The sequence below is a fragment of the Podarcis liolepis genome (assembly GCF_965112155.1).
Source record: "Podarcis liolepis genome assembly, chromosome: 3".
NCBI lineage: Eukaryota > Metazoa > Chordata > Lepidosauria > Squamata > Lacertidae > Podarcis > Podarcis liolepis.
This window is the reverse complement of record NC_139557.1, coordinates 2,098,694-2,125,298: the sequence shown is the minus strand read 5'-3', so window position 1 is coordinate 2,125,298 and position 26,605 is coordinate 2,098,694. Positions and strand designations below refer to the sequence as shown.

Here is a 26,605-nt window from a genome sequence, read left to right as displayed (position 1 = left end):
TTCTGCTGGCATAGGTCTATGGGGAAAGAGGGCATGAAACTCGTCTTTGAGGAGAGGTTCGTCCAAGGCGTAGCCCGGCACCCAGCTGTTCGCACTGGCCGGGGTGCCCTCCTTGGCGAGAAAGTATTCTACCCCCTCTTCCCCCCATCTGGAGTCCAAAATCTCAGTGACTTCGTTGATGCGCTCCTTCTGTGCCACTTCCGCGTGCCCTGTTCTGTCTCTGACCGGACTCGGCGCTGTTCCGGGTTCCTGGAACCTGTGCGGTGCCTTGTAGGGAGTGAGCACCGATCTGTGGAATACCGGATGCATTCTGGAACCCTCCGGAAGTGCCAGTCTGAAAGCTACCGGGTTGACCTGCTCTTCGACTTGGTAGGGCCCCAGTTGCTTATGCCCTAGTTTCTTCTTGGCCAACGACCTGGCCGGCACTGCGTGGGCTGCTAACCAAACCCAGTCTCCCACGTGGAGCTCTTCTCCAACCCTTCTGTGCTTGTCTGCTTGTACCTTGTATGCGTGCTTGGCCAGCTCCAGGTGGCGCCTCAGCTGATCGTGGACCTCCTGCAGCTCCGACGCGAACGCATCTGCTGTCTGCGGCTCCCCCTCCCCCATTCTTTCCAGTCCCGGGAAGGTTCTGGGGTGCCTCCCGTTGTTGGCGAAGAACGGCGTGACCCCCGTGGACACGTGCTTCGTGTTGTTGTAGGCGAACTCGGCAAGCGGTAGGTAATCCACCCACGTCGCAGGCTGTTGATTTGCATAACATCTCAGGTACTGCTGCATGATGGCATTGACCCGCTCCGCTTGCCCGTTGGTCTGCGGGTGTCTCGCCGACGCCAGGCTGATCTTGACGTTCAGGAAGCCCATCAGCTTCTGCCAGAAATTCGAGATGAACTGCCGCCCCCGGTCGGACAGAATAGACCGTGGCAGACCATGAACCTTGAACACGTGGTCTATGAACAGTTTGGCGGTTTGCTCCGCCGTGGCCACCTTCGCACACGGAATGAAATGCGCCATCTTGGAAAACAGGTCCACCACCACCAGCACTGCCGTCTTGCCCCTTGAGCTGGGCAGATCCGTGACAAAGTCCAGAGCCACCCTTTCCCAAGGTTCGACCGGAGTTTGCAGCGGTTCCAACAGTCCGGCCGGCGGTTTGTGCACTGGTTTGGCCCTCTGGCAGGTGTCGCACCTCGCCACGTAGTCTGCGACCTCCCCTCTCATTCCAGGCCACCAGAAATCCCTGGCCACTAATTCCACCGTCTTCTCCTTGCCAAAGTGCCCGGCCGTGGGCGCGTCGTGCAGCTGCTGCAGCACCTTGGCTCGAAGTTCGTCTCCCGGCACGTAGATGGCCCCTTTTCGGATGAGCAATCCATCTCGTAGCCGGAAACCGTCGGCCGCTGCCTTGCCCCTTTGCACCTCTGCCATCTTTGCTTGTGCGAAGGAGTCCTCCTGCAACGCACGTCGCACCGCCTCTAGGTCCACGGTCGCCGCGGCGCACGCCCACACTGCTGGTGCGAAGATGTGCATGGCGGCCGCTGGCGTTGCGTCCTCCAGATACTGTGGCTTACGGGAGAGAGCGTCTGCCATGATGTTGGTGTCCCCCGGGACATACTCTATTCGGAAGTCGAAGTTTGCAAAGAACTCAGCCCAACGTATCTGCCTCTGGTTCAGGAACTGTGCCGTGCGCCAGTGCTCTAGATTCTTGTGGTCCGTGCAAACCTGCACCGTGTGCTTGGCGCCGATCAGAAAGTGCCTCCACGCCTTGAACGCTGCGTGAATGGCCAGCAACTCCCTGTCCCAGATGGTGTAGTTCTGTTCGGACTTGCTGAGCTTCCTGGAGTAAAACGCTCCCGGTCGCCACACCCCCTGCGGGTCTTTCTGCAACAGGACCGCCCCCACGGCTCTGTCCGAGGCGTCTGTCTCCACCCTCATCGGCTTGCTGGGGTTGACATGAAGCAGCTGCTCTTCCGACGCGAAGAGACGCTTGAGTGCCTGAAAGGACTGCTCCGCCTGCGCTGTCCAAACGAACTTCTTCTTCTTGGAGCTAAGCGTGTCAGTGATGGCCGCTGTCTGCATCGCGAAGCCCTTGATAAACTTGCGATAGAAGTTCGCAAAGCCGACAAACCGTTGGACCTCCTTCCGGTTGCGCGGACTCTTCCAATCCAACACCGCTCGAACCTTGGCGCTGTCCATGGCGAGCCCCTTGTCAGACAGCTTGTAGCCCAGAAAATCCACCTCCGGCACGTCAAATTGGCACTTCTCCAGCTTGGCGTAGAGCCTATGTTGCTTTAGCCTGCTCAGCACTTCCTTGACGTGTCCGTCATGCTCCTGCTGCGACTCCGAAAAGATCAGGATGTCATCTAAGAAACAGACGCACGTCTTGTAGAGAAGTCCCGCCAACACGTGATGCATAAACGCTTGAAAAACGTGGGAGCCATTTTGCAATCCAAAAGGCATAACTCTATATTCGTAGGTCCCCAGTGGCGTGAACATGGCTGTCTTCCACTCATCTCCTTCCCGCATGCGAATGAGGTTGTACGCCCCCCGCAGGTCCAACTTGGTGAACACTCTGCCCTTCCGTACCTTTGCGAGGAGGTCGTCAATACGGGGCATGGGGAAGTCCGATGGCCTAGTCAGACTGTTCAAAATCCTGTAATCCACTACCAGTCTTTTCTGGGGCGTGTCCCGCTTCTTAACAAAGAATACGGGACTGCCCCCCACTGCCCTGGACTCCCGGATGAAGCCGCGTTGCAAATTATGGTCAATGAACTCTTTGAGTTCCTGCAGTTCGTCCTCTGACATGGAATACAGTTTCCCTTTAGGCAGCGCCGCCCCCGGCAGCAGGTCAATTTTGCAGTCATATGGTCTGTGAGGGGGTAGCCTGTCTGCCTCCTTCTCGCAGAAAACTTCCAAAAATTCAGCGTACTTGTGTGGAATCGCTTGCAGCGTGCCTAGCAGCAGCTGTGACTCCTCTTCCTCTCCTTCCTGCCTGGGCACGATGCAGTGTTCAGCACAAAAGGAAGAGCCGAAGGTCAGCTGCCTCTGGTACCAAGCCATCGCTGGGCTGTGCTTGTCCAGCCAACTCATGCCCAATACAATGGGCGTGTCAGATAGTCGAGTGACGTTGAAGCTGATGATTTCTCTGTGATTCCCAAGTCGCATCACCATTGGTGGCGTCTGCTTCACCACTTGCCCCCCGAGCAGCTCCCTGCCATCCACCGTGACAACCTGCAGGGGCAGTGTGGCCGGCAGCAACTGCACAGCGTGCCTGTCGACAAAGTCCTGCCCTATAAAGTCCGCATTGCTGCCTGAGTCAATGGTGATTGGCACGTCCATGGTGATTCCATTGGGCAGTTGGAGAGACGCTGTGAGCCTCACTACTGGTTTGGGCGGGAGGGGGTTCACGGGCTGTAAAATCGCTGGGGACTGCGCCACTAACACGTCTGGCTGGGCCCCAGTGCCTCTTCCTCCAGCCAGACAGCCTCGTTTCCCTGCTGTGGTCCTCCTTGCTGTGTTGCTGCAGTCACCATTGCTGAGGCTGCAGTGAGCTTGTGGGGCCTCTGGGGACACTCTTTCGCCATATGCCCTGGCTCCTCACAGACGTAACACTTCCTGTTCCCTCTAGGAGGCTTCGCTTTCACTGCTGCTGGTGCTAGGGCTCTGGTTGCTGACTGAGCCCTTGCACCTCCCACCTCCATAGGTTCGGCTCCTCCTCCTGGCGGAGGCGTGGATTGCGCCAGCGCTGCTTCCCTGGGAAAGAAGGAGGGGCCCCCGGCTGGTTCGCGCCCTCCACGCCCTTCGTCCCTGTTCCACGGACGTCCTTCCAGCCTCACCCCCACTGCCAGTGCCCTCTGAACGACCTCCTGGGTGGTTCGGGGTCTCTCCCCCCTGGCGATCTCATCTTTAATCGAGTTATGCAGCCCCTCCCAAAAGAGGTCTCTTACAGGAGCCGAATCTCTGTCCCATTCCAGGGCACTGACCAAGGCGAAAAAGCGGGCTTGGTACTGCCTGACGCTGGCCCAGACCCTCCTGCCTCCTTGCGCCGGGCTTTAGGACCTGGCTCTCTTTCGGGGCTGCTTACTGCGCCGCCTTCCTCTGCATTTGAACTTGGCGCGCGCGCCCAACCTTCCACTTTCCTCTCAACCGTTTCTTCGCTCCCCGATGGAGGTGTGGCCATCCCCGACTCATGTCCTCCCTCCTGTGGAGGTGTGGCCACTCCTGACTCATGTCCTCCCTCCTGTGGTGAGCTGCCAGCGCTTCCCCCCTGGCTCCCTTCCTCTTCCCTGCTTCCTGGCGGTGACGCTGGTCCCGATTTCCAGCTGCTCCCCCCTGAGTCCCCTCTGGCTCTATCTTCCTGGGGTGCCCCCCTAGACTCCCCCCTTGCCCTCGCCACTGGTGCTCCTTTCTGTGAATCCTCTGATTCACTGGAAAGACTAGGAGATCTCGGGTCGTCGTCGTCACTCATCTTTTCTTCTGCCTCCTCCCCTTCGCTCTCTGTTTCCTCCCTTGCCCGTGCTTCTGCTCCTAAACCCCTGACAGATGACAAATGAGCAAACAGAACCAGAGGTTATCTTCTCAACGGCAGCAGGAACTGAGAGGTCATTTTATTCATGTGTCTAAAGCAGGTTTGGAATTCTGATTCTGGAGATACAGTGATACTCAGAATAATATAAAAACAAAACAACACCCAGCCTTCAAACTGTCCCTGAATATTTCCAAACTCGGTTCGTTGACGGTCTCATCAGTGCATTAGCCTTGCTAGTATTTTCAGGGAAAGCAAGCTCAATCTCTCCTACCACTGACTAGGTAGAGGTCTGAAACCACATGTTTATTTTCTCCAGCTATAAAAAGTTTATAAGGGTAGCTGGCATTCTTATGGGCCACTGTACAGCGATTTGCTACTGCATTCCACTCTAATACAGAAAAGTCTCTGTGTTTCCTACCAGAGGGAAATCCTTGTGATATGGCTGTGCAGCAGCCAGCAAGAGCACAGACACCTCCTAAAATATACCACTGCCTTTGCTTTTAAGCAAATGGATCTATGGAATGGGAGAAGCTTTTGCATAAGTGAGGAACGAATCTAAGCAGCCCAAGAAGGCTGAAGAACATTTGTAGGTGTAACATATTATCCTAAGAAGCATAATTTCCCCCCTCTTAAAAAAATTATGTAATAATAGAAACACTACAGTGTGAGAGAGAAAGCCTTACTCCAATGCTCCTTGCGTCTCACTGTCAATTACTTGCTATTATAGTCCAGCTGTTTCCATTCATTTCAATGGTAGTATGTTTATTCAATCCTGCAGAAGATCTGGTTCTTTCCATCTTCAAATACCAGCAGGTGTCAGAACACAGCAGGGATACTGGAGCTCCGTAAGGGGCCTGGGAAGCAAGTGGCTCCAAAGGCCTCAAGCAAGGGAACCAAAATGAACAGATGAGATAAAGGAAGGGGCAGCGTCACTAGCCAATCTAATCTTCTGTAAACATACAATAATTCTGTGAACATACAATAAACATACCATGGCAAAATGATGCCCGGCACCATCACCTTACTTAAAAGGTAAAGGTACCCCTGCCCGTACAGGCCAGTCGTGTCCAACTCTAGGGTTGTGTGCCCATCTCACTCTAGAGGCCGGGGGCCAGCGCTGTCCGGAGACACTTCCAGGTCATGTGGCCAGCGTGACGAAGCTGCTCTGGTGAGCCAGCACCAGCGCAGCACACGGAAACGCCGTTTACCTTCCTGCTAGAAAGCGGTACCTATTTATCTACTTGCACTTAGGGGTGCTTTCGAACTGCTAGGTGGGCAGGAGCTGGGACCGAAAGATGGGAGCTCACCCTGCCTTTCAAACTTGTGTTAACAAGTTCTACAATTTAGCAGAGTAACATTCCCATTTTTAAACTTGTGCAGCGGAGGCTTTTGCTCAGGCTCGCTAAAGCCTCTAAAATAAATTTCGTTGGTAATTTCCCCTTTAGTCCCTCATAAAAAGATAGACATGACACAGTCTTCTATAAAAGTATAAAAAGTTTACTCACTCACATTCTGTTCACAAATGGATCCCAGAAGGCAGACTAAAGTTACAAAAGTAATATACACCTGGAAACTATCCCATAAGGAGACAGCTCCTTTGTCCTCTCTTGGCTGCTAGCCAAGTGAGCATCTTAGGCTAAGCAGATGTTGCTTCTTCGACGAATGCAGTCAGAGAGAGAGGGATGGCTGACCAGTCCTGCTGTTTTGTTACCTGGGCAGGTGAGGTCACGCCCACCTCTAGGCACATGCAAAGGAAGTCTGTCCCAGCCTAGGAGAAACAGGAAGTTCCGACTGGCTGGTCCAGACATCCCCTTTTATGTCCACTCTAGGGATGTTGTACTTGACTGCTCTTGTGTTTCACATCCCACAAATATGCCAATGGGAACTCCTCCGTCTTGCTGGGATTCACACTGTTTATTCTCCCTCATCCCACCCACCACCATGCCCAGGCATCAGCCCAGGTCTCGCACAGCCCCCCTCCCCCTTCAGATGCTATGGAGAAAGAGAGCTGAGTATCATCAGCATACTGAAGCGCCTAATGACCACTCCCAATGGCACCATATAGAGGTTTTGCTAAAATCAAGTTGTGTATTAATCGTGATAGATAGATGATAGATAGAAAAATAAAAGCTAAAATGGATGCTAAATAGCATTGGAAATAAAATTGTTGTTGTTGTTTAGTCGTTTAGTCGTGTCCGACTCTTCATGACCCCCTGGACCAGAGCACGCCAGGCACTCCTGTCTTCCACTGCCTCCCGCAGTTTGGTCAAACTCATGTTTGTAGCTTCGAGAACACTGTCCAACCATCTTGTCCTCTGTCGTCCCCTTCTCCTTGTGCCCTCCATCTTTCCCAACATCAGGGTCTTTTCCAGGGAGTCTTCTCTTCTCATGAGGTGGCCAAAGTACTGGAGCCTCAGCTTCGCAATCTGTCCTTCCAGTGAGCACTCAGGGCTAATTTCCTTAAGAATGGATGTGTTTGATCTTCTTGTAGTCCATGGGACTCTCAAGAGTCTCCTCCAGCACCATAATTCAAAAGCATCAATTCTTCGGCGATCAGCCTTCTTTATGGTCCAGCTCTCACTTCTCACTAATAAAATAGTTTCTTTCAAAGCACCCTATATCCTAATTGCCAGAAAGGGACTGAACATAATTTTGCCAGTGCTGCAATCTGGACATAACCACCTCAATAGGATCAGAGCTACTGTAATATGGAGCCCCCAGTCCAGGAGGATACCATGATCAATGATATTGAAAGCTGCAGAGAGGTTCAGAAGCAAGTTGCACTGCACTTGCCCCACTCTCACTAAAGGTCATCCATCAGGGTGACCAAGGCTGGCTAGTCCCATGGCCAGGCCAGAACCCAGATTGCAGTGTCCTCCAAGAATGCCTGCAGCTGCCCTGCCACAATCCCCTCCACCACCTTCCCTAGAAAGACCTGGAAATGAAACATACAACACATGAGCCAGTGTTCTGGTGAAGCTGAGATTCCTCTGTCCTGCAGCATGAGCATTCAGAAATCATCGTCAGCACATGGAACCCCTATCAGCACATCCACATTGGCTTTGGCTTGTTTTGTGTGGACATGTGCTTAAACACATGCCATCTAAAAGGTTGTATCTGCCGAACACAACATGCATGGACTGTGGTGCAGGCTGTAGCCCTATGTTAGTATATGTGCAAAAAATACCCCCATCAGTTTGTTTGACTTGAAGCATAAACATGTGCTTAAGGAAGACAAGTTTGACAGCTCAGGGACCTAATCTTTTCATTAACAGCCTTCCATGTCTATTAGCCTGTCTCCCTGGATTTCCTTTTGTGCCACAGCTAGAAACAACTTTTGCAAAAGAACAAACAGGCGTGTGCAGAAATTTGCATTCTTTACATTAAAAATGTTTCAAGATGTAGCCAGCCTAGGGATTGCTTTCTCATACAGCAAGAATCCCATCTCTAACCATTTCCTGATCACAACCAATTGCTAAGTGACTTGTTCCACTCTCACTTACACTATGCTCAGTTCATAGGACAATTCCCAAAACTAGGGCAGCTTCACATATTCTGCTCTTTCAGAAAAAGGCAGAGCTGTCATTTTACATAGAAGCAGGGGAGGAATTATTTGGGATTTTATTTCTTCTCTACTCCTTGGGACTGAAACATGGAAATTGAAATAATTTATGCAATCCACATTCTCTGCATATAGAAAGTTCTGTGGTGATCAAGAGAGTATCACGGATTCTTTCAGTCTTCATTTTCTGTAGCAAGCGCTTTTGACTAAAGGCACATTCCCATGTGTTTAACCATGGTCCCCCTGGGCCACATTCCCATGCAGATGCTGGAGCACAGTTGTACTTTGTGGGAGGACACCTTGGCACTCAGCCACAGGTGCCCAGCCGTGAGTTTACAAGCAGTGACTACACCACAAACGGTCATCTAACCTGCCTACTGTGTGATGGGGTTGAGCGGAGTGGGAGTAGTTTGGCGTTGAAACTGAGTAAAGCTATTGACATCAGCTCATCTTGTCTAGGGGACAGGAGAGCTGAAATGAGTTGGACCACTAATATATTACTGCAGATCTGTTTCCCATCTCTCAGAAAATGATGTCTCTGCTAGCTCTTTAACTTAAAGAACCCTACTCAAATGTGACTCACAGGACATCCGCATGAGATTTTCTATTGCATTTAATTTTCCACAGAGGCAGCTGCTGCTAAAGCTATATTAAATATAGGTTTGGTAATACTTCTGACATTCGTAGGCTGCTGTGAAATATTAATGGGAAACTGGAGGGAGGGGAGAACACATGAGTGGAGCAGCTGACTTTCTGAAATGGGGCTGTAAAAGGACTTGTGGCTTCTGTCCCATGGGCTTTGAAAGAGCATTTTAAAGTCACATAGGTATTGTAAGTTTGGGGGTACAGTGTTGTCCTAGAGATCCAGTTCTACTCACTTTCTTGCAACACACAAATAATTCTGCATGTCTTGTAGCCATTGATCCCCCCCCACGTTAAAAGCAGTATCTTTTTACCTTACTGTTCTTCTTACTGTCAGGTATGAATTGTTCAAGAGTGCACCTTTAAGTTCCAATGGCTTCTATGAAACAGTCAAAGACATGGGCTTTAAAAGTGCTTAATTTTGTCTGCATCAAAGCCAAAACATTTTACTTTATAATTATTTTAAATGTTATTTCCATTTTTTTCACCCCAAACAATTTTAGATTATGATGATCTTTCAAGATGCCCTCTCGCCCATAATCTCTCCTGCAATTGTCGCTGTATGTTAGTTCATAGACCACAGCAGGTCTGGTGCCTTAATGGCTCTTATGAATAATTTTATATTACACTTCATTTGAGGTCAGTGTAGCAGAAGTTTTTGCACAGGTTATTATTTCTTCCAGAAGACATGCTTTCATCTTCCAGATAGAGTTTCTATATCAGTCATACTAGCTTCTGAGAAAAGCTCCATTTCTAAATATTAAAATACAGTCTGTCATAACCCAGTTTCAGCTGCCCTGAGATTGAGCTGCCTTTCGGGCTCCTAAAGGAGTGGATCTTGTGCAACCCAAAAGTTTGCAACAGGCTCAGCCCAGGGACACTGCAGGGCCTGTCAAGGAGTGACATTTCCTCTTCGCCTTTTCTTAATGTTATTTTGTTCCACCTAAGATCCATGGGTGCTTTGCATAAGGCAAGGCCTTCCCAATTTACACAAAACCCATCTAGAAACCATCTCTGAGCCCAAGTGACCACCTTCTTCCAGTGGATTAGGGCCAATCTCCATTCTCTAGGAACTGATTAGTCAATCTATTTCCTCTTAGTTTTCCTTTTTCTAAGCAACAGTAATGCAATTGCCCTATTCTGTCCTATAGAGGCTGCCACCTGTTTATCCTGGAAGAAAACATTGTGCTTTTTGCAGGGGGACAAACTTGAATAAAATATTGGCCCAGGTAAGCCCCAACCCACACAATCACAATGCACACCAAAAGCATGCATACCATTTGAATGGCAATGCCCATCAACTGGGGGAGGTGGCCCCCTAAAATATTTTATTGGGGGGGGGTCAAATACCCCCCCCCCCGGACTGGCTCCTATGGCCTTGTGTAAATGAGTATAATGGTAAACTAAACATGATATTAACTATGTGTATGAATTGTCTGTTTGGGTTTCTTGGTGAGGACAGAAGACCGAAACAAAATGGATATTGTGATGGCAACAAGTTGCCCAGCCAGCCACAAGACATGGATGATGCTTTCCTAAACACAGGTTACAGCACAGAAGAGAACAATGGAAGCAGTGGGGAATTTCAACCATCCTGCCACCAGCTGGAAGCATACTGGGGCATTCAGTATATTCCTGACCAACCTTGCCTGGCAACGCCATCTCTCAGAAGGTAGGAAACAGCACAAGGGGACTTGCTCTTCTTGACCTAATACTGAGCACCAGATAAAAAACTGCTTGAAGAATTCGCAGTGGCAAGAACCTTAGGTGAAAGGGAGAAGTCATTTTGAAATCTGCGATAGCAAGGGATGTAAAAACTAAACATAGGTGGATGCATATCTTCGAAAGTGGATTTTGAGGAGTTTAAAAAAGAGTTGGGTAGGATGTTGTAATGAGAACATTTGAGGGGAGATGAGATGAACATTTGAGGAAAGGAGATGCTATGGAAAACTGGAAGCACAACTGCAAACTTCATTTTTTTAAAAAAATTCAGCTTACAATACAATAAAAACAAACTAATCAAACAAAAACAAAGAAAACAACAAAAGGAAAGAAAAGAGGAAGAGGAAGAAGGGAAAACATACAAAGCACTCTTATCAGAGGTAAATCTTAACCCTTGTCTCACACCAAAGGGTGTGGACCTTCCCAGTTCTCACCTGGGAGCTTCCCATTCACTTCCCAGCCTGCCACTCTGGGAGATCTTCCCTTCCCTGCCTCTCACACAGGGTCTTTCACCTTCCATCCATCACCTTGCCATGCATACCCTCATTAACCCAGAGTAGAGGACATCAAAAAACATTTTTAAAATTGGCAAAAGTGGATAGACGAAGAAGAAGAAGAAAAGAAAACACAGGAAATGAAGAGGAGAAAAAGAGAGATAAAAGGAAAAGAAATAAAGAGGAATTCTGATTCTCTGTCTGTCAATTATGTATATAAAAATTATTCAAAATATTCAAAGTGTTCACATCCAGCTGTTCCTCAATCTGCGAGGCGGTGTTTTCCCAATCTTCAACCCCAGACACCTAAAGTTCATTCATTTTCCTTTCCACACAAAAAAAGTCCAAAGGTTCAATTGTTATTATTGCTAAATGCCAAGAATAGACTTCCAGAAGAATCACCAGAGGCTTGGTGGCTTTTTCCTCTGAATTCACTTCAACTTGTACACAGGATCCTTTCTCTCTCAGCTCTCTCTCTCTGCCATCTCAATATGTTTCTCTTAATGTTTCTGTCAATGGTTTCATTCTATTCCTCCAGCATCACAACTCCATCATTTGTCTGTTTCACCCCTCCAGGCACCTGTGTGGAGGTCCTCTCCATTTCATCATCTCCTGCCTCCGCTCTACCATTGCACTCTCATGTTCAGGCAGATCTTTATCAGTATTCCCCCCCCCAAAAAAAAGGTCCTGTGTATTATTTGGTCTGATCTTTCTCTGATCTATTTTCATTTACCATTTTATATAACTTAGCTCTGAGCTCTTTCAATTGCTCATCCAATAATTGCCACATGATACCAACAGTCAGTGGAGTGCTCAACAGTATCTTTGCCATATTGTTAGTCTCTAACTTAACAGTCTCTGCCTTGAGTAAGTCTGTCTCCTTAATAAAAAAGTGCATTCCTTTCCCACGCTAAGGAATTTAGTTTCACCTTTGGAGCCAGCAGTTCACAAAAGGACAGAGTATAAAAATAATGTAAAATGAAGATTCTTAACAACCAGAGCATTCTTATCCGTTTATAATCTTTGTTAATCACAAATAGGATACACTTTTTGTTTCATTTATTTAGCCTGTTGGTTTTTCCGCCTGCCAGAATGACTAACCAGCTGAAACCCAGGAAATGTTTACAACTGCTGGGATAGCTCAATCAGACGAGCATGAGATTCTTAATCTCAGGGTTGTGGGTTTGAGCTCCACGTTGATTCCTGCCATTGCAGGGGATTGGACTAGATGAACCTTGTGGGCTCTTCCAACTTTACAATTCTATGATTCTGTGAAAGTGATAGACCTGTAATGATGGTGTTGGGAAGGCTAAAACTGAGCTGAGGCTTGCAAAAGATATTAAAAACAAGAGGCACATTTTGGGCTACGTTTGGAGCAAGGAGTAGAACAAGGAAGCGATTGATCTGGTTACTTGAGATGTGTTAGCAGGAGATGAAGAGAAGGCGGAACTGCCCAATTTATTATCCCCTGGTCTTCTTCAGCAAGGGGCATTGGGTTAACCTGAGGGGAATAGAACAAATGATGTAAGAAAGGACTTGCAGCCCAGGAAAGGAAAGGAAATGATTAGAGAACACTTATCTACTTTGAATGGGTTTGTCTCCAGGGCCTAGGTGAATTACATTCTGTGGGATTGCAGGAGTTTGAGGGTGTTATTTTAGAGCCACCAGCCATAATCTCAAAGAATTCTTGGAGAATGGCTGCTATGCCCAAAGACAAGATGGGAAATTTTCCTCCTTATCATAAAGAAGAAAAAGAAAAAGTATGTTCAGCAATTGGTCTGTTGGCAGGTCTACAGCCCACACTTCATCATGAGGTCCCAGGGCAGGTGATATGTAGGTCAGTGCAATTAAATCATGTAATACATAAACATTAAATGGAAGGGATTTTCAGTGAGCTCCCCGTTCTTTGCAGTTTCTGTGAAATGAGCTAGCCTGGTTTGTAGTCGTCCCCACCTTACAGAATTTTAGTCGACAAGTGAAGTCAGAGCTTGGACTGGAAAGTTGCCATTTTGGACACTACCAGGCAGAGCTAGGAATTTGGAATACCTTTTCCTGCTTCTGTCTCATTGCTCCCCAGATACGGCATATAGTGGTTTGTGTGTGTTTGCACACAATGGATTTCAGCAGCAGCAGAGGAGAAAGGACCACTAGAAGGAGTGCAAAACTGGACATTTTCATCTGCCCCAGCTGTATCCAATATGTCTCTCCCATACCAGTTTCTACAGCCACAGCAGGCGCTGTAACTCTCCAATACTCCTCCATTGTCTGCCAGGTCAACCAGCCAACATGCAATTTATGCTATTAAAATGTGCTGGTGTTTATGCAAATTTAATTTGTCTTGGGCTGCAATTCCATAGGACTTACATTAGAGTAGACATGGTTAAAATTGTGCTGTAAATCAATGGGATTTACTTTTGAGTAAATATTGAGTAAATTATGTTATTATTCTCTCTCTCTCTCTCTCTCTTCCATTCCAATCCTATTTTTAAAGCAATTAGGCAGGGGTTATTGAAGTATCATTGCTATTTGGCAGGAAACCATTTTGGCTTAGGAAAAAAACCCTGCAATGACCAACTGGTTTTGACAATAAACTGCTACATGTGGTGTGTGCATTTTTACATCTCCAGTGTTGGCAAGCTTTTTGTTTTGTTATTTTGCTGTAAATTATTTCGATTGTGGAATGTTGGGGGCAGGCAGGATGCTCTCCTGGCTTTGTGTATGTTTATTTTTCATGACAGGAATGGCATTATATATTTGCATCTTTTCCTCCCAGGAGCTCAAGGCTGTGTCTCTTACCTCCCCATTCCTCCTTTTATCTTTGTAACAGCCCAGAGAGGGAGGATAGGCAAAATTATTATATGCACATATATATGCAGCAGATTCCACCAATAGATTGCAGGGTGACGGTGTTCTTCCACTTCCATCCATATGCAGTGCATCAGGTCCAGGAATTCCTGTTGGCATCCCTGCCACTATGCTCAAGGCTCAGGTCTTGTCCACACTTCCCCTTGTCCAGTGATTAGGAAGCACGGATCCAGTCAGTTTCCCCACTTGCCCCATGCTTTCTAGGCATGGGTCCTGGTCACATTTGCCCCTCTGGAAATCCCGCTTTTTACAGCTCTGATTCAGCTGTAAAGAGAGCCCCCCCCCCCAAGATTGTGGCAGGACAGGCAGAAGTGTGGACAAGCCCCATGTCGCCTGCAGCCTAAGTTGATGGGCGGACAGGCTGGCATTTATATACAGCCATTCAGCCAAGTCCTGTGGTCAGTTCACAAAACACACAAGGGACTGAGAGGCTATGAGGGAGTGTTGACAGTTGTTTTGCCGCCACTTCAAGCGAAGGCTTCGGCTGCCCACAGCAGGCCTGGCGCTGTGATGCTCTTCTCAAAGGGCACAGTGTCCCAGTTAACAAGGGGACATCTCACAATCTAGTCAAATTGTCCATACATGCGCTTATCAAGCTATCCCACTGAAATCAGTGAACTTAAAACTTCATACATTTTGTTGGGTCATCTCCTGTTTCAAACTGTTTCGTCCGTAACTTGCAAGCAAACTCTGGGAAGCATCTCTGGCTTTTCAAGATCAATTTAATATCAAAAATCTGAAGTGTCTATATAATTTTTGGGTGTTGCTTGGTAATATTGTGTTGCATAGTAAAACCTGGAGCAGGGGCATGGAGGAGAGGGGAGGAATAGCCTATCCATTTGGAAAGAATAATCATGTAATATTTATTGTCTGGGATTGAAATGTTTCTAATATTCAAAGTAATAAAATGTCAGGAAAACCTAGACTTCCTGATGTAAAGAAGGCAATAAATTTCTTTGTTCATCAAGCCCAAAGTAGAAAAAATGTAGCAATATTTTATGATAAGCAAAAAAATAAAAAATGAAATTGAGTTCTAAGTTGAAGCAGTAGAGAACCCCCAGAGGGCACAATAGACTTACCTTTGGGAGTCTGGAGGAAGCAAATGGCAGCCAAGTGCACAATCCATGTATAATAAAATTCAAGGAAGTTTCAAATATAATTTCAGCAAGCAGTGAGGTATTTGTTCAGCATCCAGCTTTGACAACTTCCCCCTCCCTCTGCTCAATATACAAGTATCATAAAAATGCTAACTATTGCCCTCCCTGCACAAACCAGGAAATTATTTAAAGTTGGTACTTTGCTTTTCAAATAATTAGAATGTGTTTTAAAATACCTTTTTGTAAGCTCCTTTAATACCTTTTCACCTCTAACCATCTATTTCTACAGCATATAATTCTCAACTTCTTTCAAACTGCATATGTATTATTTGGGTCCATAAGCTTAGGACACAATTAAAAATACTGCCTGCGTAAAAGGAAACTCATGATGAGTTTGCCAAAACTGCACCATATTTGTATGTCTTGGCTGTGATTCCACTGGAATATAAAGTATGTTCTCTATTCTGTAGGCATCCCCAGTCACTGGAAGAAATTTGCTTTGAGATGTTATCTACCCAGGTGTTCTCCTCTCAAAAAAATTATTTGCACTCCTGTAGGAAATGCTAGGAAAACTCCCTGCCAGAATCAGCAACAACAGCATGGCCAGAATTTAAATACAGACAATTGCCAGCATTTGAGTGGCAGGGTGGGGGGCGAGACAGAAAGTTCTGAGTTGGTGGGCAGGTCTCCAGAGTTCAAATAAAGGATTTCCTCAGTCTTTGACACCCATAGGTATTACAAACTTAGAACACTTATGTCATTATAAGGCTATAAGCCTCTGTAATAAACCAAGATGTTTGGTCTCTTCACTATGAAAGTTAGCACAGAAGATTTACCAGGTTTTAAGAAATAAATTTTTAAAAATGCCCACTATTCAAATTCTCCTTTTGCCACTTACATGATATTACAAATTCTAGAATATTGCAGGAGTGGTCCCTTCAGTTTCTTAAAATGAAAGTTCAAATTATAATTAATAATTTCACTAGGACAAGCTATGAGAACATCCAGTTTAGCAAATTGAGTCTCCTGGATGGAAATTACTTTCTCCTGCCTTTCTCCCAATGGCCAGTGCCAGACTGAGAAGGCTGCCACAGGAAATAGGAAAAGAAAGGCAGAAGAGGGAAAATGGCTGCTGCTGCCCCCCCCCTCTCTTGTTTTGTGGGAGGGTTTTTTTTACCTCCAAAATATCACCGAGATGTCAGGGAGAGGTGACCATCATATCTACAGTAAGCCTTCCCCTTGGCCATAGACAATGTGAAATGTGGAGGAGGAAAATTTGAATCCCTGTCACCCACTTGTGGGAGGTAAATAATAAAAGAACTGGCTGGGTGCCAGGATTCAAAATGCTGGGCTAAATTCACTCTCCAGCCGGAGAGAGCCCCCGGTAGCAGAGTTTAAAGATACAAAAGTCAAGCAGCAGTATAATGTTAGAAATTAAGTTCTTAGACTCTTTTATCCCATTTAGTCAGCTTGCAAACAGTGCTCATCTCTTCTACCCAACTTACAATGAACAGCCCAGAGACTGTTAAGTAAGTTTAAGATGCTTTACTCACACAATGTTCCAAAGGTCCAATTCATGCATTTATCCAAGCAGCAGCAAGATACCTCTTGGGTATAAAATACAAAAAAAAAATAGCTTCAAGCACATGCTCTAAGCTTGGAGTTTGCTTAGATACATCTTCCACAGTCAGTTACATGGCACAGAGAAAATGAGAACAGGAAGAGAAGGCTTCACTTCCTCTCTCATCAGTTTCTTATTGGGTAATACAGTAGTTCTGGTGTTGAACCAGATTGCCTTGCCTGGTAGCTTGGTGCCTTGACTTGGGAATATTTCCTAATAACATTTTTGTACTACGTTTTCATTAAGAAGTGGCTGATTTGGTTACATCTCAAAAGTTGGCCTATCTCTTTTCAATAGATTATAACTGGCACTGCTTGGGCATCTTGAGAGATCTCCATTAAGCACAGACCCACTTCAAGTAACTCTCTTGAACCAAAGGGTATGATGTTTTTCGTCTGACTTGTGTTTTGTAAATTGGCAGTGTTAAGAAAAAATGTTTGGAGTCAGTGTTTGCACATACACAGCATTACCATTTAAGATAGTTTCCCCCATGACCATTGTAAGATATTATATATGGCAAAAACAAAACATACCTGTATAGTTTATAGCTATATTTTCCCTCTATATTTCTAGTTTTGGTCATCCTATATCTCTTATTGCTAGCAACACAGAGAAATCTCTGTACTTTTCTCCCAGTTATAGAGAAAAGACAACTGATGCTCCCCTGTAATTAATATCATTCCTGGGAATAAGATATGAAGATTTCAACGTAATACACGGTACTCTGTCTTTTAAAGGGTTGTTTCTATTGCTTCCATCAATGATTCATGGAAGTTCAAGTATCTGATTCTTGTCCTTCCATGATATATGGGATTTTTTAGAGTGTCATTATCTTAAGGGACCATAAAAGTTATATTAGAATAGCTACCCTTTTACTGGTTTTAAAGCCATCTGGCCTTACTTAAGCCACCAAATGTACGTTCAGTTCCTCCAGGGATGGTTTTGTTGCATAATGTTGGCTTGTTGCCCTCCGAAAAGTCAAGGATTTAATGCATGCCACCAAGTTTCCCTAACTGAACTGCTGCTCTGTACAGATGTACAGTTGGCGCTTTAAGAGCCTAACCTGGTCCCTAGACCAAAACCAAAACCAAAGAAGATTCACTCAGCCAATGAACTGTAATAGAATAGTCTTCAACTTGGGGCTAGACCTGTGACAAATGTCACTATCTATTTATCCTTAAATTATCTGTGGAAGTGTTTATGTACTATGAAACGTTCCACATGAGCTAGACAGGAAACGGTAAAATATTTTATGAGAACAGCACATGCCTGACGGCAGTTTTAATGCAAATTTGGTCCCATTCTGAAAAATGCCAGAAAAGAATTTTCCCCACAACAATCCCGCTTTGACCCCCAAAGCGCACTCTACCGCTTCCAAGCCATGTAAGCCCGAGAGCCTCCTAGGAAGTAACATAAACGGGCCGGCTGACCGAAATGAAGGCAAGAGGAAGGAAACTAGCAAGCTACACTTCACACCATTAAAGGGAAGATCTCTTTTCTAATAAAACTGTTTTAAGTTACCTGAAGTCCTGGCGCACTAATGAATAACAGCTTCACCTAAGCATGTTTGTATTCCACTTGCTTCAAACATGCAACTTTCATGCCTTATGCAGCAAATCATCTGGAAGCTTTTAAATGATACTCACATTTCACATCCCACCTTATCTCTAGGCTCATTCTGAAGGTTGCAGGCTTCCTAACAAGCAAGTCCCACTCTGTGCATTCTCCGACAGTACACTGATGTAGGGGATTATACATTCAATCACTGAACCACATTTATTGTACTTGGGTGCAGATCCCATTGAATTCAACAGGCTTAACTTCTGAGTTGAGATAATAAGGTTGCACTGAGTCACAATGCCTCTCCATACTACTATGTGCATCTACAATAAGGAATCAATGTCATCTACAAACCAAGTATATAAGCACAAGTCAATAATATAGGATACTTGATCCTCAGTGAATTATTTTGCATTGCTTTTTTTGAACACAACGTCCTTCTTGAAGACTTGATTCTGCTGTTTAATCCTTCTGAACAGATTTCAACACAGCCTTTGGCATATTCTATTGGCTGAGCTCAGTGGGCTGGACTGCACCTAAATAGGCTGGAATGTGGCTGATTATTACAAAGTAGGGTGAGCAACATCACCTCAAAGCTTATCTCATGACTGTGAATGGCACCTTCACCCTAAATGAAGCTTAGGATGCAAGCTAAAAGGGATGTGATCAAAAGAATAGGAATATCAGGAAGTATAGGAAAAGGAAAAACTTGAAAGAATGCTGTATTCACCCATTATGCGAATATATACAGGCTGGTCCAAGAAAGTGAGACAAAGTGTAGCTTGTTTTCCTTATAATTCTTGCTTCTTGGCTTCCTTATAATTTTTGCTTCTTGGAGAAGAGAAAGGTTATTATATGGGTTTCTTGAACAAACCTAGATTTTATAAATAATTGCCTGTCAGACTGTTCAAGACAGACAAATATACAGCAGACCAACAAAAACATGATCTGTCATATTTCTAAGAGAAATATATGTTGATTTTTCATTCTCTGGGGTTGTAAGTGTACCAGTAAGAAAGACATGCCAGTGCTTTTTCTGCTGATGCATTTTTTTAAAAAACAAACGTAAAATCTGGGAAAGATACAGCTACAGAAGGAATTTTTATTCCAGTATTCTTGGCCCAAAATGTTTTCATTTGCTTATATGCCTGCAGATCGAAACCAAATACAATAAATGCTGGTGTCCTTTTAAATAGTCTGGATGTTTACAGCAAGCATATAATTTTCCATCATTATGGACGCCAAGAAAAATAAGAAATCATGATAAAAAGAAAAGTTTAATCATACATTTCAGCAAGCATAGACGGAACATCAGAAATGTTTCTTCTTCTTTATTGTACATATTATTTTTAGTTCTTTAACATGCAGATTAGTTCCAGGAAAATGACATGGATTTTTTTAAAATTACAACTCTGCCAGTTCGTACAGTAGAATACTGTATCAACTGCAACAATTCACAAGAATACCCAGTTTTGAAAACTGTCCAGTGATAAGGTTGGTATATATAATAAATCATTCCTTTAGTTGATTGTGAATGTCCTCTGTTTGCAATCTTTCTCAGTCCTTTGATTAAGTTTGCTGCAGCAGCGCTTGCCAATGGGTTGATATTGGAGAGTTTAAGTGAAACATTCAATGCGCTTCCCATCCAAAACGATAACCAGAACAATTTTCACATTCAGACCTCACTCCAGAATTTGTACTATGTTCTGCTATAGTCGTCATGAAGACCACAGATTTACTGTATGAATGTACAGACAAATTAGCAGATAGTGAACTCATGAATTCCATTTCGTTGGCTCTAACACACTTGCTGCTCAATAGACATAGAGCTTAATACATTTCACTGAAAAAAATACTGAAAACACGAATGGGACATTTGAGGCAAAGTAAGCCTAGTAAGATTGATTGCTTTCAGCAGTGTCATTCCTTAGGAAACCTTAAATCTTGATATTGATTTTTGAAGGTCACTGTGACTTGGCCTTGTTTACCTCAAATAGAAAAGCCATCCATTTGACCCTTGCCATGGTCCTAGGCACTGCTTCTTTCAGGGGGGACGCAGGGGTACGCATACCTCTAAACATTTTGTGCATCTAAATTTGGCCTCATTGAGGGGCAGTATTTCAATACAAGTAGGAAAATGAGAGTACCTCTAAACATTTATTTTTTTAAGCAGAAATGGCACACATCAAAGTGCCACTGGCACATCATTTTGAGCTCTTTAACATGGAATGTGCATGGGAGGCTCCACATCTTCCCTGGCAATCTGCATTCCATAGCTGGATGAGAAGAAGGAGGCAGTCCCCATTGGAATACGAAGTCACTAAAATCATTCTACTAGGTTGTGCAAGCTTTCCCTCAAGTGTCTGAAGAACTTCCATTATCTTCTTCTTAGCAGTGATGCTAAGAATAGAAGCATAGTTCCCCCCCTCTATTATTCTGTATTAAAATTGTATGCACATTTCACTCTTGCAACTGAAAATGTGTTCTAAAAGTGTGACAGAGCATTCAAGGAGTCCACTCCCTGTGTCTATGCATGGCTTGCTACTCTGAGTGTGTGTCCTGATTGAAGGAGCCTCACCTTAGAGACATAATGGGCTGCCTTCTCTGATGGTGGAAAACTAGGCAGCATTTCCGCACCAGGAATGATGACAAATGCTTCAATTACACCTGATACAGTGCTGCACCATAATTACTTTCGCCTAAGAACATCCATAGTGGGTGTGTGGTTTGGCCTCGCAGGAGGCTTTATTTATTCAATAATAATTTTGTCATGCTACAATAGCAATTCTCTCACAGTTTGGAAAAGACTGTTTTTCAAAAAAACAAACAAGGTAAACCAGTATTATTATAATGATCACAGATGGAAGCTAAGATTGGTGATTTCTTAGCTCAGCTTAAAGGTCACAGTAAGGACTTCCTGGCTCACAGCTCATGGACATAACTGCTACAGTACCCCAGTTTTCAACGGACACTGAATGCTTAATTAGTAGGAGTTTCTGCCCCCCCAATACTTTAACTGACACCCCTAAAAACATTTTCCTGGCAAGAAGGAAAGAAAATAGAAAATAAAGATCAGTTGCCGTTTAATGGACAAAAAATAAACCATATGCTGGCTTCTTTTTGCCCTGCTATGTAAAAGGATATATAGCGATGAACTAAAATTAACAAAAGGGATACTGCATTCTCATCCACCTACACAATAGCCCAAACATCCTGCCATTAATTGCCTAAATGTTCCATTTAGGAAAGAAGAGTAACAATGGGTGGGGGCTGAAAAAAGAGACAGTCAGCCAGTTGATAGTCACAACAAACCAGCCCACTCACCAGTAGACACATGCTGGCTGGAACTTTTATTTATTTACCCCCCCCCCCGAAGGGTGTCATGCGGGGAGGGGGAATCACCTTAATATAACATGGTCTTTCCTGTTGCTGTAGCCACATCCATATTAGCAAGCAAGAAAAGTCATCCCATTTCTGCGGTAGGCGCTCTGTCAAAGAAAGAAAATCTGTAATGAATTATCACATCAACTTAAACAAGGAAAAGAGGCAGAGAGCAGAGCAAGGCTTTCTTCCTGTTTTGTAGACCATTCTGGCTGCAATCTAACAGCAAGCATTAGAATGCTTCCACAATATTTCTGGTGAGGAAGCATTAAGCAACCACTTTTTCTATTAAAAGCTCAGTGTGGTTCACAAGTGGTTAGTGATACTATTCCAGGACATGTGCAAAAATATGACATCCTGTTTTGTTAATTGCCCAATACACGGGGGTCAGAACGACTATTATTGTAGTTTTTCTGTCCTTTATAAATCCATGCAATCTCTTCACTCCAGGAGACTCTCCTTGACAGAGACTTCATGGGAACTAATCCTAGTCTCCTAGATTCAAATCCATCCACCTTGGTTTTCATATTTTTAATATTGTTCACACTTAAAATAGATAAGCTGTATGTTGAAGACTGGTATATTTAAAGATTTCTACACCAACTTTCTTTTTTTTCTTTTTTCCAAAATCAGTAAAACTTTATTCTATTTCCATTCTTCGCCATTAACAGAAAAATTGGAGAAAGCAATGTTTGTTTTACAAAGATAATGCATCTCCCAGAGAAGAAAAACCCTAAATTGAGAATAGAAGATGGGAAAAAACACAGTACTGCCCTCTATTCAAAGAAAATAACATACAAATAAAATGTTTTGTATGTCTCATTTAAACTAAAGTCCATATAGCAAGCAACGTTATCTCCTAGATCACATTGAAAGTATCTTCCAGAGTAGACTTGATAGTTTTTGTAATTATCTTCAATTAGCATGCACAGTGCAGAATTTCATAAGGATGAGGTGTGCCATCAGTGTGATAACTTAAAGATATTTAAAACAATGCACAAATTTGCTGCTGCTTAGAACACTGCAGCTTCTAAACCCAGTCTATTTTACTGAATAAAAAATTTAAAAAGTTGTGCCTGAAGTGAATACATTTTTTTTTTTTTTTTTGCAGCCAGCACCCAGTGTACTGTAAAAGAATACTTAGGCTTTCCATAGCTGTATTGAGACTTTCATCAAGGTGAAATAGTTGATGTCTGTGTGCTTATTTTTTCTCCCTCCAGGCCCCTTCTCTCCCCTCCCTCCCCTTCCTCAGCCACACTTTATCAAGTGATTTCTACACCAACTTTCAACAAGGTCCTCTAAGGCAGCTTACAAAACCAATTAAAAACATACAAAAGCATCAACAATGGTTAAAAAAAGTTGGATAAAAATCAAATGAGCAGATCAAAAAGTCAATTGATGTTAAAAGGTTGGGGAAATGGGGCAGACTATCTGCTGCCTTAAAGCTAGCAAAAGAGTTGACTGGATTTGCTAGAGGAAGGAAGTGCACAATTTAATCACCATCTCAAATACGTTTGTGGCCACCTTTTTTGCAGCAGCTAGCTCTAAAGGCAACACAAGCAGAGATAGATAGGTAGCCGTGTTGGTCTGCCATAGTCAAAATAAAAAAATTCCTTCCAGTAGCACCTTAAAGACCAACTAAGTTAGTTCTTGGTATGAGCTTTCGTGTGCATGCACACTTCGTTTTAGTTGACAGACTGGCTCATTTGGTCCCTGACCTTTGGTAGCTTTGCAGGTTAAAGCCATCACTTTGAATTGTGCTCAGAAACAATCTGGAAGGCAATGAAGGTCTTTGAGAAAAGGTGAAACATGTTCCCCACTGTGAGTCCCAGTTTACAACATTTTGGACCAAGTGAAGTTTCAAAGCACTTTTTGGAGGCAGTCCCAACCAAAGACAGCCATTGAGCTCTAAGGGCAGTGCAACACCAGCCAATACTGGTTGACTACCACTTCCATGTCAAACAGCCTGCCAACCAAGAGTAGGACTTCGCTTCCATTTATGAGTCTCCATTCAATTCTTTACTGATTCTGCACACTGATTTAAAATATTCACTGATTCAACTGAACAGAATGAATCTTGATGAATCTTTACCCCAGTGGGACATCTGCGCAGCTCTTCATAGATCTTGAATAACAAGGGACAAAACAGAGCTCTACAGAGTTTTTTTTAGCATAAATGCTGCTGGGTCCTCCCTCTCTGAGAGGCATCTGCCTCTTCCAAGACAACCTGTCCATATGCTCTTCAACACATCAACCAAGGAAGACAAGGGTCGACCACTCTGGAAGTAGGTGGGATTTCTGCATTTCTCTGTTCTGATCTCTAGACTGAAACAAGTGGCCTGAGTCACTAATGATGAGGGGGTGGAATGCTCAGGGTTTGCTTGTTTTTTAAAATGTATTTATTTATTTAGTGGATTTGTATATCACCCTTCAAAAATGTTTTCAGGGCATTTACCGAAATATAAAAATGTAACAAAATATAAAAGCACACAATCATAATCCAATGACAAAATAGCTATTGCAAAGTAGCTGGGATAATAAAATAAAGGTTTTGGCTGGTGCAAACTCGACATTGTGGGCACTAGGAAAGTCTCCTTGGGGTGAGAGCGCCAAAGGGTTTTGAATACTGACTGTGAGTCCTGGAAGACCTGCTGCCTGCCTTGTTGGTTTTTTTCTACCTGGCCTGGGATGGCACTGCCTGGACTGACTCCAGCTACAAAAGCTGAGGCTGCTGAACAGAATCTTGGGCTGGGATATTATTTAGGAGGGACTGTTGGGGTTATGGGTCTCTACAGTCACAACAGGCCCTGTAACTCTCCAACCCCTGAAGGAACACTCTTCCACTGTCTCCTGAGACAGACGGATGCCAACCAATGGGTTTTTTGTTGTTGCTGTTGTTGATATTCATTTTTTTTGTATCTTTTAAAATCTTATTATATGTGTAGGGCACATTTTCTATTATTTTCCAAGGATGGGTAGAGAATGCATGTGTGAAGCTTCAGTATTCACTTTTTAAAACTGAAATTCTATGCACACTTACCTCGGAATAAGCCCTACAGAATTCTGTTGTAAGTATATTAATTAATCACTACATGGCAAATAATATAAGCTTGAACATAAGAGCATTTTTTGAAGTAAATAGCATGACAATGTCATAAAAATTAAGAGCCGAGAATGATATAGTCAAACACAGGCCAGACCTTAAATGACTAAAAGAGATCCAATATACCACAAGAACCACAAGTCCAAAGATGCCATAGCTTTGCAGCCTGCCCAAGCTATTGGAGTTCACATTACGAATTTCATGCAAAATAACGTATTTTCCTTCTTGACCTTGAAATTTAAACAGTTTTATAACCACAGCAACAACCTTTAACACACAAATAAAACCTTTAAAGCTACTGTGCAGCCTATATTGAGATAAATGAACCTGAGAATAAACTTGGATTCAGATTAAAGTTAAACAGTTGAATTCTCCACAGTTTGGGGGATGAGATTTTGGCAGCCACACAAACACAAGTTGGATTCAGGTCATAAAGAATCCAGTCTACCCTACGCCCCCTTTAAAACCACACGCACAGCTTTATTGTGGCCCATAGACCCAAAATACACCATACAACAATAGCATATATTAAGGTGTAACATCGGTCTTGCTAGCCAGCAGAGGAGCTGAACCTGCTTGGAAGAGGGCCTCAGAGCCATTCTGTTTTACTGTGCATCTCAGTCAGTTACAGCTTCAGTAGGTGCGAACCACACATTTACTCAGCAACAATCAACTTTAATAGAAATGTAATGACCTGGGCAGTGTGCAACCACCATTGAACAACAGATCACTTTTGGACTTTAAACATGAGCAGGTGTGACAAAGAACACACAAGTGAGAAGAGGAGGAGGTCAAAGTCAACATTTGCTGGGATCTATTTCTTGCCTTCTCTCCTAATCAATGAGGTTTTATCAAACAGTATATAAATTATATGAAATAAAATTTTATTAAATAAATAATATCACCTTATTCATGCAAGCTTTATTCATGAGCCTACGCTGGCTTACAGTGGGGAGGGGCAGGCTTGCCGAGCCCACCTCCAACAATTCTACCCATGCAGGTCCTCTTCATTCATAAGGTAGCAAACACTTTCATAGCAGTAAAAGGAGGCTGGGCTTAACGCAGCAATAGCTGGTAGCACACGTCAGGTCTGTACAACTTGTGCCCCAGGCTGAGCCATGGCTGATGGCCCATCGGAGAACTCAAAGCCACCGGGTTGCTTCTGCCTTTCTCCGCATGGTTGGTGGGCCACATTCACCTTGATGGGTCACAAATTGCACATGGAAGCAGATCAAGTGCAAGTGAGTGTAGATTTGGGAGTCATCTCAAAGTGGATCTAACCTATTATATTCTGATTGCAAACATACCACTAGGATTGGGAATTAATATCAGAAGAGTCAACACAAGGGGACATGTTACCTAATAGGGATATGCACAATCACAGAATACCTTCATCATACTCGTATTCATTTCTCTGTAACAATTAATAACATTCTCATTATTTGTTTATTTAAATGATCTGCGTCACCCCACTGATATTGTATTAACTCTTAAGGCAAGCATAGCATAATTTTGCTTCCTAGTTGTTCTTCAATTCCCTTTTATGACACTGCATCAAAAAGCCTTTAACAAATTGCTGTTCCCACTTCCTGGAATTTGTCTGATATCATCATGAAGAAGAAAGAAAAGAAGGTGAAAGAATGAAGGCATCTGCTCCAGTAAAAACTTGAGGTGTGGGAATAGTCCATAAACGTTTGCCAAAAGGAGAAAGAAGAAAATTGGTATGGAGTGGACTATCATTGTAAGTTTCTCAGAGGCTACTGTAAACAATGGTGAGGGAAGCTTAAAAAAATGAAACTAAAACAATACTTGGCAGTCACTTTTGCAAAACAAACATACTTATGCAAAGTTCTTCCCATCACTGCCACAAACTTTAATAGACTTATTTTTTCAGAGTAAGAGAAGTTCTGGAAATAAAGTTAGGCTGGAAGCCTTAAGGGAGAGAAGCAGAGAAAGAACGCAAACTGTAAAGTTGGATTTTGTTTAAGGATCAGGGCAGAGCCTAAAAACATGTAGCCTACTAACATTAAGACCTCCCACAG

General features: G+C 44.0%; 1 protein-coding gene across 6 annotated transcripts in view; it reads right to left on the bottom strand.

The window, feature by feature from the left end:
• Positions 1-26,605, bottom strand: part of SUPT3H (SPT3 homolog, SAGA and STAGA complex component) — a 301,316-nt gene that overhangs the window by 55,554 nt on the left and 219,157 nt on the right. For 4 of the 6 annotated variants that reach the window (XM_083495288.1, XM_083495287.1, XM_083495289.1 and 1 more), the window contains exon 12: positions 19,396-21,567. In XM_083495288.1, the coding sequence (XP_083351414.1) occupies positions 21,526-21,567 (42 nt within the window). In that variant the 3' untranslated portion in view covers positions 19,396-21,525. Of the gene's footprint in view, positions 1-19,395; positions 21,568-26,605 lie in introns of those variants that run through there. The other 2 variants (XM_083495285.1, XM_083495286.1) reach the window with 2 other exon arrangements.